A 20,817-nucleotide genomic window follows, 5' to 3' on the forward strand; every position below is an offset into this window, starting at 1 on the left:
AAAAATTTAAATTAAAATACTATTTTATAATGATGAATTCCACCAATCTAAAGTAACTGCATTGTACTCAATGAAAGTCTTCATAAAGTTTGGCTCTGGGACTGAAAACCAATTTAAAAGCTACATTTTACATGATAGTATGTTTTTACAGAATCTTGGGGCTTGTTATTGATTGCATCCGTGGTTGAATTTCTAAAATTTGGTATCAGTCAAAAAGAGAATTCCTGTAATTCTTATTAGAAAATAAATTTCTTTGCTTTTCATGTTTGTCCCTCCAAACATTCCTTTGTGCATAGCACTTAACTTGATTTTTATTTAAAGCATTTTTTTGAAAGGGTAAATTCATATTATTTTGAGAACTACTGCTACCTTAGAGTCTTCTTTCCAGTGGATGGGAGACAGAGTAGTTGGTGCTCCACAAACTTAGTATCTGTTTATTGTTATCAATAACTGTTATAGTGGGTGCACTGGCTGGGCTAGAATTAATTTTTTTTACAGTAGCCTCTAATCTGCTGTGTTCTGAGCCTGGTACCAAAAGAGTGTTTTAGTCTTTCAGCTATTGCTGAGCAGTACTAGTCAAGGCTGGCTCTTTTTGCCTCCTCTGCACTCCTTTCATGGCAGATATTGCAGGGGACACAGCCAGGACAGCTGACCCAGGCTGACCTCAGGACTGTCCAGAGGGACACCATAGAATCTAGCATCATTTTCAGCAAAAAAAAAAAACCAAAAAAACCAAAAAACAAACTTGGGAAGAGAAGGAGAAAGGGGGCAATATTCATGGTTCTGGCATTTGTCTTCCTGAGTAACCCATACACTTGCTGAGGCCCTGCTTTCTGGGAAGTGGCTATAAACCTGCCCAGCTGATGGGAAGTAGTAAATGAATTCCTACTTTGCTTTGCTGTGCACCCACAACTTCTGCTTCACCTATCAAACTGTCTCTGTCTCACTCTCTGAGTCTTCTCCTCATCTCTCTGTTTTCTTGCCTCAGCTGCTGGTTGGAGTCAACCCACTACAGCAGAGTGTTACAGAACCTGTTAGAAAATTCAGAATTTGGTGGTTTAGAGCACTTCTTAGATAAAGTCTCGCAATACCCTATGATAGTCTTAAGTTTTGAGACATGTTTGTATTTACTGGTATGTAATATGTCTTATGGCTAATGACAGCTTCACTTCAGAGGTTTGTAGTTTTGAAACTAAGGCACACTAATGTTGAGATCTTGATCTACTGAGTAAGAACGCAAACATATGCTCTGTCAGCCTAATCAAAATGCACTTGAGGAAGCTGAAGATTAGAATCTGTCTGGATAGACTGTATTCTTCTGTGGGTTTATTGTAGCTGTGATTCAAACAAAAAATGTCTTTTTGGTACCATAACTTTAGCTCAAGTCTTCCAGAAGCTGGCTCAATACCACTTCTAATTAGGAGAGAGTGGCAACACATCACATGTGCAAACTGAGCCTCACACAGAAACACATTCTTAGCTGAATGCTTCCACTTACTGCTGCCTTCTGCTTGTTTGAAGGATCCCTGTCTTCTGTAACTCATGCTAAATAGTTTGGCTTTATCTTTGAATTTGGCCATTGTTACCTTTCCTTCCCTTTTAGTGAATGCTGTACTTAGGTGCCTAGCTACTGTGTGGTTTTGTTTTCTTTGTGTGGTCGCTGCAGGAAGACTTAACAAAGTTTCCTCTTAGAAAGAAGTTGAAATCTTAAAAAGTGCTTTTATCTTTTTTAATTTTGTGGAGGGCAGTGTTCTTTTACAAGCCTCGCAGAAATGATACGTTTTTAGATTAGAACGTTGCTTTTTGAAGTGTTAGTGAAATTGGGAAAGGGTCGACAAAACACCCTCTTTTAGCTAGTTACTTGTTCTTAAGATCATGTCAGTGTTTTACTGTTTTTCCTCTCATAGTGCAGTTCCTTGACAGAGCTCTTTCAAGTTTATTTTAACTAACTGAAGTGCAACTCATACAATTTAAGAAAGATATATTCCTGTTTCTTTCAATGTACTCAAGTAATCTAATTACACAGTGGAAGCGCACTGCTTGGCCATATTCATCTACCATCCTCCCCCATAAGAACAGTGGCATTTGTTTGATCCTGCTTGAGAGCTTGCTGCAGTGGCAGAAAAACACGCATTTATTTATCTAACAGAAGGTTAGCTTTGTGTTGCATTGGTGAACTGTGTGGATTGGGAGTGCCAGTGCCAGCCCGCTATGGGAGAAGGAAGAAAATTGTACTTTTTGACAGCTGGATGCTTCACTAGCTTTGCTGTACTAAAAAAATGGAACCAAAAGGAATACCAAAACATATGTTATTTATTGGTCTGAATCCCCAGGACCCATGGATACTAGGCTGAAAACCAGTATGATACATGACAGACCTAAAACTTACTTCTATCAAAGTCTAAATTCAGATTTGTATTAATGATTCTTTCTTCTTATGTGGCAGTAATGAAAAAAAATGTATAAAATGACGTTGACTTTTTTGAAATCATTGATACATGTGAGCTTTCTGATCATGAGTTTCTTGAGCAAAAATGCAAATTTTCTTCCAGCATGACTTTCTTTTATGGCTGCATTTGAAGTGTTTATCTAGTTGTATAATGGACATTTTAGAGAATGGAAATTTGCATTAATGACATCCTCTAGTGCTTTGATTTACAGGAGCAATTACAAGCTCTAATTCAGTGAGAAGAGCTTATGCTTACTTTTATCTGGATGTATGGACTGAATCAACCTATGATTAAAGCTATGATTTTTTTTTATACATTAAAAGATTTTAGTAATGTGTGTAAACTCCTGTAGTTAGCAAAAGGAGACAAGCCTTGCAGCCAGAGGCATGTGTGGATAATCTGAATGTGAAAAATTAGTGGTAAAAGTTTATCAATCCTTCCATGCAAGAGAAATCATAAAATATAAATAACAAAAATTCCCTGTCTTTAAAAAAAGAGCTCATAGGATAAGTTGTCTGTGGTCATCACTTGAAGCTCTTTTATGTATCTTAAGGACTTTCTGGTTTAAGGACACATAAGTAACATCTTTTTCTTCACTAGAAAGTTTCAGCTCTTGATTTAAGCATGAAGTCTCTTGGTTTTGGAAAAGGGTCCATTTTCTTTAGTTGTGAAGTGTGAAATGTTTTTCCAGGTGTGTTTTTTCAGCTTTCAAACCACCACAAATAGTTACACAGCAGTTTATGAAGTATTTGTTACTTTTTGCTCTGTCTTAAGCTCCTGTAGAAGGTGGCTAAGTAAGGTTGGTGGTGGAAGTGAACACCAGGTGGTACCATTTCACAGCTGCAGTTGAGATGAGGCACAGCTAACTCTGCTGCAGCTGAACTGGCCACTCCAGCAGTTTTTCCCCAAGGGACATAGGCTGTGATCGCATCCTTTTCATTTGTGTCTATTTCCTTTTTAATTCTATGTCTGATTCTGACAGCCCATTTTTGCTTCAGGAAAGTGAAGAGTTGGATTAGCAATACTAAGCTATTACAAAAAACAAGAAGTACAAGTAAATTGCAATAAAATAGTAAAGCCAACTTTACAGAAGTTGAAATTTCACTTTGTAAAGTTTCTTTCATAAACCGAATAACAGTAATTTCCTGTAACTTGCCTTTGGTTTTCATTTGATTTTCAACTAGTATGCTCACAGGATGCTAAAAAACCATTTTTAGACGCTACATTAGTGTTCCAGAGTCATGCGGTTTAAAACAATCTGGTTTCACTTCCTGTTTTAATGCTTCCTTTATCAACTCAAAATTCTATTTTTTACTTCCTGTACTGTGACTAGAGATTTAGCAACTCCCTTGTAATAGTGTAGGAAGGTCTAGGAAGCATCTATTGCAAGAACATTAATGCATTTAAGGGGGGAGATGATCAAATTCCCTGCAAAGTTTGCCCTAAAGTTTTCCTAAAAGGGCATGCTGGTCTTCTGTTTTTCCTAGGAGCCAGTGTATGAAGTTTGGAGTGGGAGATGAGAAGTATTGACAAAAAGTGTCAAAATAGATTTTTAAATTCATAGCAATACAGTTAAAAATCCAACTTTAAATCCAATTTTTAAATTGTGAATGCTGTTTTCTAGTTGATAAAAGTTTAGTAGTAGAAAAAAGGTTTTGAAATACTACATGAAAATTGAACATCTAAAGGGAGTAATACATCATGATTTCATTAATGTATTTTTAATCTATTTGTATAGCATCTGTGAACTCGGAAGGGGATCAGACTGACCCACTAACAGCACACAAACTTGGGTTTCATGCTGCCATTTCTACCTTGATAATGAATTATAAGCTACACTCCAAAAGGCCAGTGATGGAAATTGGTATTTCTGGGATGAATCCTTCCATCTAGCAACTGTCAGCTGAGTTCTGTTCAGCTGCAGAGCTGTCTTAATTGTAGCATGTGTCCTTTGCAGTAGGCCAGAATAGCTGTGTTAGTAGCATAATAACTCTTTTCTAGGTACAGGGTTTCTGTACCAGTATCATTTCAAACTCAGGGTTCTAGTTTGCTTAAGCACTTAAGACACAGGTTCATTTTTACTGAAAACTATCATGAATGTGATTTCCCCGCCCCACGATGTCATCCAGGAAATCTGGGACTTACCAGGCAAGAATTCTAGATCTTCTCTATGATTTGTTCATATGGTGTCATTTTTGAAATTGTGATGCTTTTTTGGGCAGTGTCCTTTGGGACCTTAGATTAGTCTTTAAGACTAATTTAATTTTTTGTGCTTTGCAGAGGCTGAGGTGACATGAAATGCAAGTTTTTGACTCTGCAAGTGAATAGACAAATGTTCTCTGCTAAGAATGTTTATATTATAATAAAATAAAACAGATATTATTTTTTTTCTTTTTGTTTCCTCTGTGTGGATCAGACTATGGCACACCAGCTTTTAAGCAGGCTGAAGTTGCTTTTGTTACATGTGTAGAATCATTAAGAAGTACTTTTGACTGAACTGTGGAGGAAGTGGAGAATTGCAGGTGTTTCACTCTATGTCAGTTAGCTCCAAAGACTTGTCTGGCAGAGAAACTTGCATACTTCAGGCCAAGTTGAAATTCTTAAGCTAATAAAACCTTTCTAGTTTAAATTTTGCATATATACAGAGTATGTTTAGAATGAGAAGGTCATGTGCTGCCAAATTACACCAGAGCTTGTAGGCCACATTGCATAGTGATGTTGCTTAGAGCTTTTAGCTTTATAACTATTCATTCTTATTTATTCTGGGGCAATTTTCTCTAATATCCGTGAGGATTTTTAGCTTAAAGGCTGAATAGCTTAAAAGAGGTCAGTAGTATTTAAGAACAACCAGCTGCTGTTTGACTGCGGCATTCATTAGGTTTTTAGTTTCAGACATTGAGCAGTAAACTGAGGTTTTGCCATGCAAAAGCAAGTTTGAGTCCTGTAAAGCTGTGCTTAAACTCTTAACAGCATTTGGTTCATGGTTCTTTGTGCCACATGCTCAGGTATTGTGACGTGTTTGAAACAATTTACACTGTATCACTGGCAGAAATGTTTGATAGCTACAATGTGCTTAAAACTGTGAATTGTTTATCCTTGAACGTGTTGCGAAGTATCTTGAAACAGTTCTGCTTTAGGAACAGATGGTATTACCAGGCAAGAATCCAGAGAGGAATAAAAAAATATGTTAACTCTGGCCATTTTCCCAGGGGAGCAGTCCTTTTCTCTTTTTTTCTTGCGAGCATGGAAGACAAGTCTGTGATGACACAAACTGATTTCCACCAAATTAAAAAAAATGAAAAATCTGATGCTTTGTGTTTTGTCACTACACCAGTAAGTAAGTTAAGTTTGCTTGTGGTTTTCTTTATTTTTTTTTGTTAATGAGAGAGATGACAAACTAAGCTTGGGAACTGAGAGACACATACACAGTTTATTAAGGCTGTGAATAGTGTTGAACTAACGGGTCTTGATCTCATTAGATAATTATGGTTTATAATAAATGTTTCAACAAAACAAGTTAGTTGAGTATTGTTTTAATCTTTTCCAGGATCAAATATGAGTCGCTGTGGATTCAGAGGTTCTTCATATTTAGGGATGCCATTCAGTCCCTCCAAGGTCAGTTAAGAATGTGTATGTGAAATGTTTTCAATTAGGCAATAAATGATCTTGTGTCTTTTCTATAATATTAACTGCATAATTACAGAATGTCTGGAATGCAGGGAATTTTGTACTGCTAATACCGAAATGTTTGCAGAACTTTTAAGAATCGTGCATAAGAAACATGCATAAAATGATACCTAGAACTTAAATTCTCACAGCAGTGAAGAAACTGACACACAAATCGTGGCTTATCTCAGTGCAGTCTCCTCCTTTTCTGGTCTTCTCCTAACAAAGGAAAACTTCTCTAGCTGAAGAATTGTCATGAGGTAGAGAAGCTGGGCAGAATAGCCCTAATTAAGTGATGCAGAACATGCTGATCTTTGGTATCATAGAAAGGTTCAGGCTGGAAAGGGCCCTTAAGATCATCTAGCTCCTATCCCCTTGCTGCAGGCAGGGACACCTTCTGCTAGACAGATTGCTCAGCATCTCATTCGGCCTGGCCTTGGATGCTTCCAGGGATGGGGATTCCACAGGTCTGGACAATCTGTTCCAATGCCTCACCACCCTCACAGTTAAGAATTTCTTCCTAATATGTAATCTAAACCTGTTCTCTTTCAGCTTGAAGCCATTCCCCTTGTCCTGTCACTGCATGCTTTGATAAAAAGTCTTTCTCCATCGTTCTTGTAGGGTCCTTTTAGGATCTGGAAGGCCACAATTAAGTCACCTCAAAGCCTCCTCTTTTCCAGGCTGACAAATCCCAACTCTCATAGCCTTTTTTTATAGGAGAGGTGCCCCAGCCCTCTAATGAACTTAATGGCCTCCTCTGAATATGTTCCAACAGGTTCCCATGCTCCCTGTGCTGAGGACCCAGGCCTGGACACAGCATTCCACATGGGGTCTCCCCAGAGGAGAGCAGAATCCCCTCCCTCTCCTGCTGCCCACGTTGTTTTGGTTGCAGCCCAGGGCACATTTGGCTTTCTGGGCTGTGACTGCCCAGGGCCAGGTTGTGTCCAGCCTCTCACCCAGCAGCACCCCCAAGACCTTTGCTCTCCATGACTTCTCTTCCTCTCCCAGTCTGTACCCTCCCAGTCTGGGGTTGTCCTGAACTGGGTGTAGCACCTTGCACTTGGTCTTGTTAAATCTCATGAGGTTCTCATGACCCACTTCTGCAGCTTGTCCAGGTCCTTTGAGAAAATCCCATCTGAATCCCATCTGATGCTGCCAGTGTATCTGGTGCCATGTAGGCCATCCCACTGTCAAAAACCACCTAAAGTCTTGGCAGTGACACCAGCCAGGGAGGCATGTATTAAAAGACTGGGCCTGACTGTTTCTTCCAAAGTGAGTGTCTGCAAGTGTCAGTGTCTGCAACTGGTATTTCTCTTCCTGTGTTGAATCATTCATATTTGACTGCTCCTGATACCCACCCAGACGTAGGCACGTCTGTTCATCCCTGTTTGTCCTGACAATGAGAGCAAATGCTTTGAAGCCCAGTTGAAGAGTGTTCTTCCATGTTAAAAGAAAATGCTTTTAATAAAAGACAGAAATGAGGTTAGCAGAGGCTAGTTTCGTGCTTTCACAGATTTTTCATCCACTTTTCAGTACAATCTGATTCTTTACTCTAAAACACAGGACAGAACTACTGTACTTCTTTTGCAGTCCTTCCTGCACAATGGCCTCTACTTTCCTTTTCCAGTTGTATCATACCTTTAGCAGCACTACAGTGTAGTATTTTAAATAGTAGTACTAGTGCATACTTTTGGAAGCCTTTTTCAAATCCTCCCCAGTGTATGAAGCTAGAAGAGTTTATTCTGGATATAGTTCTGAGATCTTGTAAAGGGCTATGAAGACAAAAAGTCTGTAAGATTGGCAGAGCATTGTTTTCTCCTCCCAGCACTTTCTGGTGTTTTAAGTTAATTCTCGCCTTCCAATAGTAAATGCTTCATACTGAAATATTATCTTTACTGGAAATATGTTGCTGTCCATTGGTGTCTTAGAATGTGTTGGCCACTATACATATGAGATAAAGGAGTGGAATCAAGTTACTTGTAGAAATTAGCTACAAGGTCAGTATCTCTAGAAAATTGTTTGCACATGGATGTGGTTTTTATTCAAGCATTGCAGTACTTTCTTCATTGTATCTGCATTTGAAGGATTGCATCAGTTTGATTTATTGGTAAATAAAGGTTTAAAGCATTTCCAGCACTGTTGCCTGAAATGTCCTGAAATAACTCAGAAAAAAAAGAGTTAGCAATTCACTGCCATGACTCTGGGGTGTGTTTACAGTCAAGTCATTTTTCTTTTTTCATTATTTAAAAGTGTTCTGTTAAGTCTGCCATAAAAAATACTTTTTGAAAAAGTCTGTAAGCATTTTGGATTTTCATGGACATTTGGTATCTATTACGTGCCACTATAGTGATTTCATTCTTGAACTTTTAAGAAAGTGATAGCCAAATCTATTCAGTCACTAAGGGCCCTTCAAACTAATAGAAAAAAAGTGAAGGTTATGTTAGAATATCCAGCTTTACTAAATCTCTCAATAGCAGATTATTTGGGTTTGATTTGGGAGTTGTGGTATTTTAGCTGTTGCCTTTGAGGTGTTTGACAGCAGTGTCTTTGCAGCTTTTTGGGACAGAAGCAAAAGTGAAACAAAACCATATCCACTTCACCAACTCACAACACAGCCCTCACGAACTGTAGCAGTCTTAACTGTGAATGAATGCTAAGAGTGACTCCTCTAGCTTCACATTCAAAACATGATTGCTTTTCGAATTAGAAAATAATTTTATACTGAAATGGCTCCACATTTTGAAGTGTCTCAGATTTGCTGTTACTGCAGTTTAAACTAGCTTTTAAATTTACGGCTAAACAGCCTCCTCAAAGTTTCAGGTAAGCCTAGGTCTTTTCAGTATGTTGAAAGTGTTGTGATTCAGTTTTAGTATGTTGAAAGCATTGTTAATGAGAATTTTGTTTTCAACAGCTGCAACTTTTATGTAAGATTGTGGTAATTAACATGTGCTTTCACTTGGGGGAAAAAAAGATATCTTTTGTGTTCCTGACACAACATTGTATTTTCTCAAGGCTGCAACAGTGATACTGGTGAAAGATGAATAGTTATAAATATTTTCAGAGTGAATCACAGAAAAGATAACAATAAATAGAATATAAAAGTAAATGTAAGATAAAAATAAATACTATAAAGACCCAGGTAAGCCTGGGCCAAAATATCTCTGTACTAATATTTTTTTTATTTTAAGCAGGCATCTCTGTATATTTTAAGGGGTCCTGTGAAACATGGTCTACTGAAAAGTGTCTCTGTCCATGGCAGGGGAGTTGCAGCTAGATGACCTTAAGATCCCTTCCAGCCCAGGCCATTCTGTGGTTCCATGAAGTGAGAAACTTAACAAAAGGTCTTGCAGAATAGTTTTGAAACTATTAAAGAGATTACAGAGGCAGAGACACCTTGAATTAGTGGCTAGATACTAGCCACTAATTGTTTGGCAACAGCTAAAATCTTGTACTTTAATGAATTTAAGAACATGAAAAAGAGGCCTCTAAAGCTGAGGCTAGCCATGTCCAAGTGAAGACCCCTACCAACTGAACACCTGTAAAATGTGTTGTGAAATACATCAAAACATGCAAAAGATAGATTGTTAAATAGCTATTGAGTAGGCATTTATTTGGAAATTAGATAACTACTGCTCCTGTGTTTTTGGACTCTTGGAATGTGTTGGAAGATTATTTACCTAAAGGGATTGCTTGATTGGATTCTGGTGGACACTGTGTTAATTAGCCTATCAGTCCAAGCTGTGTTGACTGTCTGGTCAGCAGACAGTCACAAGGTTCTTCAGTTTAGTATAGTTCTTGTTAGTGTAATACAGTGTAAAATAGTTATAGTATACTATAGTATAATAAAGTTATTAATTAGCCTTCTGATATCATGGAGTTCTGCACATCATTCTTCCCTGCATGGGGGGATCTTCGTCAATACAGGAACTACATACTTGTGTATTTTGAAAGCATAATTATGCTTCTTGGCTGTAACCAGGTGTGTTGGCTTGGTGGACTTAGCACACACCTCTGTGCAAATGTGTCAAAACCGCTTAGCTCTGTGTGTGGATTGGCACCTGAAGGAACCCTGTCTTCAAAGTGGGACTGTGCCAGTACTAGTGCATGTTTAGTAGCATTCTTTATTAGTGTTTGAAGAGATCTTGCCCGTGCTTCTGCAGCAGAGAGAGTTTCTTGGCTCTGCAGTGGTCACCGGGAATTCTTGGTGGCCATGAGTTATGTTTTAATAGCTGTTTTAATTGATATAGTAGGGAACACTGTCACATCACTGAGCCAAGTTTAAATGTTTGAAAGCTTCCCCCAGCTTAAATCTTTTAAGTGTTAATTCTTTTAAAAAAGGCTGAGATTGTGAGGAATATGATGGTAATTCCAACAAAACAGAACTGTTTACTCCATCTCTGAGATCCAAGTAAATCTATTTCCTGTGGGACCTACAGACTAATTCTCACAAAAGGCAAAGTGCATGGAGAACAGACCCTGGCCATACCCCCTTTGTTGTCTTCTCAGAGCATACTCTGCACCAGTGCATTAGCTCAGGTCAGTAGAGACTTCTTAACAAAAGCAATTTAATGTGCCCTATATGTCTATTTAATGTGTAGGGTAGGAGACAGTGATGGGGGCACTGGCAGTACAGGGATGGGAGTGGGAGCTGTTCAAATTTGTGATACCACCTCTGAACCCATTTCACCCTATTTTCTGCCTCCCTTTCCCAGTTGTCTTTGGTTCCCTTGTGTGAAAGCAATCTCTTACTGTCCAGTGGGTAATAACAATTTTTCTCCCAGTTTCTTACTAGAAGAAAAGCCTTTTGGCTTTGGAAATAAGCATGACTTGCCTGAAAAATACCAATTATACATAATATTAAATTTGGTTTTATACTGCTTTCTCCTTGTGTTTTTAGGATTAATTGCAAAATAAGAATTGCAACTGATTAGGCAATAATGCCAGTAAAATATCATTTAAAAATCTATCTCTAATACTCAGTATTGAAATAATTTTATTGTGTTTAAAATAATTATCTTCCAGTTGCTCCAAACTGAACCATCCCAGGTATCCACAGTCATCTTGTTATGTGTGGTTTCTGTTTTCATGAAGTAGTACAGTCCAGGATGGGCCTATAAAATACCATAAAGAAAAATAGTAGTTTTAGCATAGCTGTATCAATCCCTTTCCCATTTCTATGAGTTGTATTATGGGACTTGTCAGCCTTTAACTATAATTTTTGCTTCTCAGTTGACATTCAGTGATCCTTGTGAGTCCTTTCCAACTCAGGATATTCTGTGTTTCTGTGATTATTTGGTATATAAATATTTTGTTTGAACTCTAATTATTATTTTAAAATAGAGATCAAAGTAGGTAAGTAGGTAATTTGGTATTGCTTCAGTTGACAGAGAGATTACTAATAATCTCTCACACTGCTTTCTCCTTGTAGGTCGTTATGTTGTAAAATCTCTGCTGAGGGACCTCCAGAGTTAGGCTGTTTAAGAGTGCTTACCCAGCTGCCAGGAAGTTAATGCCCAGTGGTGTGTCAGGACAAACTTAGGTACAGGTGAAGACATCCCCTTTTTTCCTTAATTGTTCCACAAATGGAGTTCTTGGTAAAGCTTCTTTCCAAAGCTTCCTACTGACCAAGTGTTTACAAGAGCAGCAGAGTTATGTGGTAACTTAGTTTGATAAGGAAAGCTGAGCAGAGTTTGGTGAGGAAAGCTGAGCAGGATACCTTCAGTTTAACCATAATGAGTAAAGGGAAAAGTGATTTGTTTACCTCTTACCTTAAAAAAAAATTTGCTGCAGTGTAAGCTCTTGTGATGTTTCAAAATTTCTATTTTTTCCTCCTTTTTTAGGGTCCAGGCATATCTCATCCCTATGATAGTGGGCACATAGCAATGACTTACACAGGACTATCATGTCTGGTTATTCTTGGAGATGATTTAAGTCGAGTAAATAAAGATGCCATACTGGCAGGACTAAGAGCTCTCCAGCTGGAGGATGGAAGGTAAAAGATATTTTATATGCTGCAACTCCCACTAGCCGCATGTGGAATGAAACGTAAGAAACATGTTCCTTATAGAAGTAGCTACAATCTTTATGTTCTATTAGAAAAATAGTTTGATTGGTAGTCACATAAGTCATAGAACATGTGCTGGCTTCTTGGAAGTAGTTAAGTCATCAGAGGGTGCTAACTGGCTCTTCGAACCAAATGGAGGCTTGCCAAGCAGCAAGTCCTAGAAGAAACAATTGAAGGTTTATTTATTGTCACAGGTAATTCAACCATTTACCTAGTTTTGTATATCATAGAAGCGTTTAGGTTGTAAAAGACCATTGAGATCATGAAGTCCAACTCTTAACCCAGCGCTGCCAAGTCCAGCACTAAACTGTGTCTTTAAGTGCCACATCTACATGTCTTTGAAATACCTTCAGGGATGGTGACTCCACCATTTCCCTGGGCAGCCTGTTCCAGTGCTAGACAACCCTTCTGATGAAGAATTTTTTTCTAATACCTAATCTAAACCTCGCCTGGTACAACTTGAAGCCATTTCCTCTGTCCCACATGGGAGAGGAGACCAACCCCCAACTTACCACCTTTCAGGTAGTTGAGTGATAAGTTGTCCTCTCGGTGTTTTTTTCTCTATGGCTCCTTCAGCTGCTCCTCCTCAGATTTGTGCTCCAAACCCTTCCTGGCTCCACTGCCCTTCCCTGAACACACTCTAGCACCTCAATGGACTTCCTTGTCTTGTGGGACCAAAACAGAACACAAATCTCAAGGTGTGGCCTCACCAGTGCCCAGTACAGGGGGATGGGTACTTCCCTGGTTCTGTTGGCAATTTTCTGATACAAACACCCAAATCAGGGCATCCATCGTCATCTTAAGTGTCTCTGACATTGTGCCAAAATAACCCAGATACAAAAATTTTAAAATGTTCATAGAGTTTGGTGCAATTGTAACAGTAACTAATTAAAAACTGATTCACCATTTGTATTAGAAATGGTCGTATTAGCAATTGCCTTTATACATACCTGGGAAACTGGTCCTCAAGTTGCAGTAAGGAAAGAAAGCCTTGTGAGCTATTAGGATTCCTAGGAAGTCAAAGAATTCTGCCCAAAAGAGGTAAAATGGTGAGTCATGTATCTTTATATACTGTAATAGGTGAAAGACTGTAAGTATAAACATCTTGGAATAAATAAGCACCAGTATCATTATGTTGCTGGAAATAGTCACTCAGGCTCCTAAATGTTTAGAGTTCTATGCATTTTCCTTGGCTTAGAGTCACATCTTCTAAAAAGAAAATCTAGTGTAGCTTTGGGTTATATTTATGAGACTACTGTAAACTAATCTTTAGAGAAAACACTGTGCAATTCTTTGAACCGCATTTCATATTTTCTGGTGTAACAGGCAAAACAGTGTTTAAAGACAGAAATGTTTCTTTCAGTTTCTGTGCAGTGCTGGAAGGAAGTGAAAATGATATGAGGTTTGTGTACTGTGCTTCCTGCATCTGCTACATGCTCGACAACTGGTCAGGCATGGATATGAAGAAAGCAATAGACTACATTAGAAGAAGTATGGTGAGTGTCCACAAAATGTTACTTCCTATGCTTTCAGGCTTTTAGCTTTTCTTCTTAACTGTGGCTTAAAAAAATGTCTGTCCAAACTGTATTACGGTAATTTCTTTATTTTTTCTTCCTGCTCTAGCAAGTTGAGAATTACAAAGTACATTGGCTTTTTGCATTTGTATTTTCATTAAAATGTGTATGCTAGCAAGATAATTTTATTTGGTGTGTTTGTTCGCAGCAAATTGTATTAAAAAGCCTCTTTATTTACAATAATTAAGCAATTGAAAGCAAGTTTTTGAAAACTAAGGTGTGATGTTTGTGTTTAGAAAAAGTGCAGAAAGCACTTTGGAAAAGTGTACCAATAAAATCCTCGTATTTCATTGAGCTGGAGTACTGCTTTTTAAAAGATACACAGATTTAAATAAACTAATTATTGACATAATTTCATCCTTAAGTGTTTCCAGTCATGCACTTCATAATTTATTTATTAGGTACTTGGAATGAAAAAATATATTTGTGAGTACGTACACATTTTTTTTCCGTGTCTGTGCAAATGGTCTTCATATTCGATTGGAGTAAAGGAGATTTCCATTTTTTTTCATGTTGTTTCATTAGTTTAATTGAGTTACATTTTCAAAGATTGAAACACAATTTTTTAAGGAAGCTGAGCAAGCTTGAAAATTGCAGTTCCCTTAGTGTGAGTAAACACAGGTTAAATTCTTGTGGTCCACAAAGAAGACCCAAATTTATGATGACACACAACTTCTGTTGTAAATGACTATTTTCAGTAGTTGCTGTCAGCAGCAAGATTGTACAATTTATGTGAGAAACAAGTTTAAAAAAAGACTTCAAAATCTCTTGCTTCAGACCAAGTTGTTTTTTATTTGTTGTTTATTTTTAAAGGAGGTATTTGGATGTCTTAGTATTTCTTACTGTACACTTCAAGAAGCTTTCTGGCACACTGCCATAGTCCTGGACAGACAGAGATGATCAAGGCCAGAACTCAGTCATACAAGGATATGGACCTGCAGCCTGTTCACATCCTAGTAGCACCTTTTATCCCATTTTCCCCTCTGTTTCCCCTTGTTCTTCTCCGGTCTCCTTTGATATTTCTGGTTTTTGCCATCGGCCCTTTCCCTAGCCATCCCATAGTAAGTTATGCTTACCCCTGCATTCCCCAGAAAACAGTCCATGATAAGGGGGTTTCTATACAATCCTGGAATCTTCCTCCCCTGCTTCCCATAAGAGCCCTTCTCCCATAGCTGGTAGCTCCCCTAAGTTAGCATAGGTTCTCAGCATGAGAATATCCGTGCTGAATCCTTTCAGTGGGTTTCACCTAAGGATGATGATTTATCAGTCCTTTCAGTCTGAGAGAGGAGCTTAGGCAGAGTGCTTGCTCTTACAGATTAGGCTGGGAACATTCTTTCTTCTCTGATAATTTCTGGACCTTAATGTTTACTGAGATCAGTTTTTAGTCAAATAGCTTAGCAGAGTTACAATAGGAGAATCAAGTATTAAAAAAGAATAGAAAACAAAACCCAAGAGCAAAATCCTCGTTGTAGTTCTGTACATCACATTGTCTGTTAGTTGTGAACATTTGAGTACGGTTTTGATCCCAAAGGAAATGGTGGAACTAAGAAGGGGACAAAGAAAGTTGAGTTGAACTGTGAAAGGTATGAATCAGCTTGTGTAAAAGGAGTATTTAATATACTAGGAGTCTTTATTCTGGAAATGAGACTGTTAACTGGAGTGTGACAGAGATACCTAATGTAACAGGTAGCACTGAAAAAATAGAGGGAGAAGCAACTGTTTCTTTCTAAGACAAAACAGACAGCATCAGATGAGGCCATTAACAGAGCAGGCAAGTGAAGATTTTTTGAAAGTTTAGAGCTTTGAAGTGGTACTGGAGATTTATTGTGTGGTGTGATCTTGAACCAAATTTAAACTTTGCTTCTAGAGCTTAGCTTTAATTGTTGCACCTGCAAATTCCAGTCATTATGTTCCTATTGGAAAAAGAGATACCGTTTAAAAAAACCTCTAATAATTGAGGCCTTACCATGGCAAGACATCTTGGAAGGCCTCCTACTAATACTTCAGTTCACTAGTAAAGTAGAACTGTCTTGCCATGTTCAGAACTGTCTTGTCAAAGTTCAGAAGACACTGTGGCTTATCACAAAGATTGTGTCTTTTTCTGGCTAGCTTAGTGAGTAACTTAGAGAAATCAATAATCAGTGCTCTTTAGGGGGCAGTCATTCTAGCATGTAGAAATGTGCAGCAAGACACACTGTATTTTTGTCCAGGTTTACTGTGAATTGGGAGGTTAACTCTACACTGTGTTCAGTAGGACTTCTTTAAACCACTTCTGTGCTGTGAATTCACTGCAGAGTTGGTATGCACACATACACTAGTTCTGTCAGTGTTTGCTGGGTTTTCCCTCCTTGGCCCACCAGTATTTCTGTGAATTAATTCAGTTGCAAAGTGTCTGGCAATTCTGAGAAAAGACACAAAACCTTTGCATCCTGCTTGGTCACATTTAGAGCTGCGCATGTGTCTGAAGAAGTCTCAGACATTCAGGGAGCAGCCCATTGTGAAGATCATTTCACAGCAGTAGTTTTCTTTCCTTTCATTCATTCATCTCTTTCCACCACTTTCCTTGAGATGTATTTCAGTTTAAGTACCTATCACAGGAGCCAGGTATTTCTTAAAGTGTATTTCATAAATAAACACAACGACTGAAATGTGGCATCCAAGAATGTTAGCTTGATTTCTCTCATTAAGATTTTGTAGATGGTGCTAAAACTAATCTATAAAATGGAACAATTAAAAGTAAATTCTGTTTGAGGTTATTTCATTTGTTGCTCCTTGTGTAATTAACTATACAATTAATAACTATAGGCTTTATTGTAAATGCTTATTCCTATTTTGCTGTCACAATGTCACCTCATTCTGTCACTTTCTTTGGTTGTAGACAAAAAGGGATTTCATTGCTCAGTACCAAACTGCTTTGACAGAAGGGTGTGGTTTTGATTTACTATTGTATGTCACTCATGTGCACCTAGATGAAGCACATGACAGTTAACAGAAATTCTTTCAGTTTTTCAAATTGCCATTCATGTGAAGTACAACTCATCTGGATTGAGAGTAATGTAACTGGTTGACCACAGTACTGTTTGTAATAAGCTTGTGGATTTTTTAGCTTATTCTTTGGAATTTGCTACCTTTAGTGATGCGGTATAAGAATTGTGACATACAATTCAATACAGCTGAATGAAGGAGTGCGTTTGTTTAGTTAGGCATTTCAGGAACAGCAGGAGATTGGAACATAAACCATGTTTAAAATGTTAAAAATAATTGAATCTTCATACAGAATAGATAGCCTTCTTGTTGTAATTCGACTAAAAAAGTGTTCATACAATGCTGATCACAAAAATAATTCTAGGCCAGTTTTATTGTCAGTAAAATTGTCAGATTTCAACACTAGCAGTGTAGATTGACTCTTGTCTTTCACATTCAAAACTTAGATATATCACTAATCAAAAGACAACAAATACTAGGATGCTGAGATTTTGAATGACTTACAGAAGCTCAATAACGGCTCTTTGCAACAACGTTTTTTTTCTAATAGAGATTTTGCAAGAAGCTTTAAAAATATCAGCTGCTTCTTCTAGTATAGTCTTCTTCAAATGCACTTGTATTGGTCTGTTGATATAGTTAAGCTGGTTGTAAAACTTGTAGACTTTGCAGTGAAGATTTTACCAAACTGGATTTACACATTTCCTGAGGATAGTATTTAATTATACAGTTGTCATGTTGCAGTAATCAAGAGCTCCTTTTGCATACAATTTCTGGAGCCTTTTCAAAAGGACCAAGAAATGAAAGTGTTCCCTAGCTCTTTAAGGCACACAAGTCCCCAGAGCAGCTGCTGTCTGTAAATAAATAGGCATCAGTTTGCCAAGGGTCAGCTATTGTCTGTTAGAGTTTAAAGCTAATTGTACAGCCCAATGTAGTAGTGTCTGGGATGCACACTTAACAGCTTTTCTTCAGAGCTAATTACTTTGTCAAACATAAAGCAAACCACCTCCTCTTAAAATTGCTGTTTGTAGAGTTAATTAGCTTTGCCAGCATAGCTTTGCTAATCAGCTTGCCTTTTCTTAGCAATTAATGCATCTGTGGAGTGTGGTAGCACATTTGTATTGCATTCTCAAAAGGCAGTGAAAAAGGAAGAGTTCACACTGTGTGCTTTAACATTCAGAAGTTCATAGAGATTAGTAAAATTTACTGGTTCAAACCTGAGAAATCAAGCTGCAGCTTGAAGTGTATGTTTCAGATATTAGTATTTTTAGTTGCTTCAGCTTGCAGCAACAATTCAAAACTAGGAATAAAGTTTTAGTGTTGCTTCTGTGTCTTCTTCTGTTTACTTTTGTCTTCTGAATGTCAGCCTTAAAAGCAGGTGCACAAAATAATCCTTAAGTAGTGTCTGAAGATATGATAGTCCTGTAGCCATTCTTTGGTTAGGACTATGGGAGTCCTATTATTGGTTTGTCAAGATGTCCCGTATCTACTAGCCACTGTTTCAGAGAAAATGTGAGAAATTCACAGTCAGCACCTGGAGGATGTGGGGGAAGGATTTTTGGTGCTTTGTGTCTGTTCACATACTGATCCAATCATTAACTGAGCAGTTGATGTAGAATACGTAGGGCCAATGTAATTTAACTTCAAGAGTTACACCTCATTTTTCCTACTAAGCAATTTGGTATTTGTTCAGAGATAATTCATTAAGTATTCTATGAACTCTTGTCAAATAAATATTTGCTATTTTATGAATAATTTCTTACATGGTCTTTTGTTTCTTTTCAAGTAAAATGATTTAATGGATTTTTAGGGAAGAAAGATTATTATTCTTACATGTACATGTATTCCTAGATTGCTCATGACAGACATGAACTATGATATTCTTGGTGCTTTGTCAGACTTGAGTTTCCCGTTTTGTTGCACTTAACAGTGATTTTTCAGCACTGTAATGGTATTTTTTAACAGTAATATTTTATAGGCCAATTTAAGTTTATTCCAATGCATGTTACAATTTTCTTCTTGCTTCTGGTTCCCTTCTCATTGTTTTTTAAAGCCTGATGCACTTGATTCTTACTAAAGAATTGCTTGGATTTGAGTATTCTACACACAGTAGTACTTTGCATTTTGCCTCTTTTTTAATGTTAAACTGCTCTTGGATTAGAGACAGATTAAGTTATTGATTTAATTCTGTTTTGTTTTGATTACATAGCCTTTTTTTTTCTTTTTATACCTTCATTACATGATTTTTTTTTTTGTGGCTTACCCTTTTTCAGGTTTTTAACATGTGTCACAACTAAAATTAATTCCATGAAAGTCATAAAAACGTCCTGCATTGAAAAAGAGCTGATTTGTTAACTGTGTTGTGGCAAGAATTTTTGGAGGTTCAGAATTTAATGAGGTTAAATCATGGCAATGATCTGTTGATAATTTTGCTGGTAAACTAAGAAATTGCAATGTCTGTCAAAGTGCTGTAGCTCTAAATTAACTACTTTGTGGGATATTTTTTTTCCTTCAGTCTTATGATAATGGCCTGGCACAGGGAGCTGGACTGGAATCTCATGGTAAGAATGTCAAAGTGTTCTACACCTTTCAGAGTGGTATTGTAGCAGGTGTGGGGTATGCCATACCTTTCCTTCTTTTCTAAGGAAGTTGTGTGAGGAGGAGCAAATCCAAAACATGCTTCCAAATGTCACTTCTTCCTTTAGATCTAGCTTAATATCTCAACAGACAGGCTTTTTTTAATCACTCCTGTTAATCTTATCTCATGTGTGTTTTTGTTGTAATCTTATCTCATGTTTTGTTGAAAGGTGTTGCTTTTAGTTCTCAGCTGTTGCTGGCAGAGCAAACTTTTTCCACATGTGTCATTGTTACTCTCAGGATTTTATCTACAAGAGATTTTGTGCCGTGTAGCTGATAATTTCCAATTTCAACAGCTTTGGTAAAGCATAGAAGCATTTCCTCTGATAGATACAGCATCTGTTGTGGGATCAAATCTTGAAGCAACAGTTAATTTTTGTAAAGAGTTGGTAGATCTGAAGATAGGAATCTCCAAGAGACTGCTATTTTTAAGCAAAATATTTCTGTGCCATGAAGGAACAGTCTGCTTGGGACAGAGGAGTTTTTGGCTCTTAGGTGACTGATACTAAATCTAGTGCTGTATTCTGTTGGACTGATTGGTCCAAGGTTAGACTTGGTGATGTTGGAGGTCTTTTTCAACCTGAATGGTTCTATGATCCTCTCAGATGTTTACCCTTAGTATTGAGCTTTGATAGGATTTTGTCTCTTTCCTTCTTGCTGGATCAATAAAGCTGAAAAATTTAAGTTATATCCCTAAGTATTAAAACAATTGGTTAATTAACTTTCTGTAAACTCTTAGTGATAACAAATAGCAGTACTTCAGCACTGCATTTCAGCATCAGAGTGAAAATAATCTTACAGCTCCTGGGGTCTTCCAGCACCAGGATATTGTAAGGAACTTTGGGGCCCAAGTCTCCTGTCAGCAGCTTGCTTATGGTCTTTATGAGACTCTGATTTTTTCATATCAGGTATTAGACTCAAAATAAACTTGGATGAGCTTTAAAAAGTGGTGGCTGGGCTACACAAAGATCATAAGTTTATCTTGTTTACCATACAGTTTCCTTGACAGCAAAAAATTCCTTAGAAGCACAATTTGTATGTATTACAACCATGAGAGTCCAGGAGTATTTTCACCATATTAAGTGCGCACATTGTTCTTGGTTTGTTTTTTTTTAATAATTTTAGTTTGAATTGTTTTTTTCTCCTTCTGCTCTCAAGACACTTCTGTCTGTTTATATCCTCTGGGGGATTGTGTCTGAGGCTGGCTTTGGCATCTCTGCTTCAGTCTGATTGCTGGCATTCCAATAGCTTTCTTTTTTAAGTTACAAGTGAAGAAATATTTCTGTTGCAATTCCATTTGCTTGTTTCTGGACTGCTGTGTAATGTAGACTGCACAGCATTATAAGAAGAAACAGCTTTAAGAAAATGAGCTGGTTTATTTCTACAAGAGCTGGGTTGAGGGAGTTCCTGAGTTCTCCCCCTGGCCTTTGACATACCTGCTGAA

General features: G+C 37.6%; 1 protein-coding gene across 1 annotated transcript in view; it reads left to right on the forward strand.

Annotated features, from left to right (window-relative positions):
• Positions 1-20,817, forward strand: part of PGGT1B (protein geranylgeranyltransferase type I subunit beta) — a 33,114-nt gene that overhangs the window by 3,531 nt on the left and 8,766 nt on the right. Inside the window, 4 exon segments of the mRNA XM_005425338.3 lie at positions 5,998-6,065; positions 11,957-12,108; positions 13,544-13,676; positions 19,252-19,297. Of these exon segments, the coding sequence (XP_005425395.3) occupies positions 5,998-6,065; positions 11,957-12,108; positions 13,544-13,676; positions 19,252-19,297 (399 nt within the window).

This window comes from Geospiza fortis, unplaced genomic scaffold (genome assembly GCF_000277835.1).
Source record: "Geospiza fortis unplaced genomic scaffold, GeoFor_1.0 scaffold203, whole genome shotgun sequence".
Lineage (NCBI taxonomy): Eukaryota > Metazoa > Chordata > Aves > Passeriformes > Thraupidae > Geospiza > Geospiza fortis.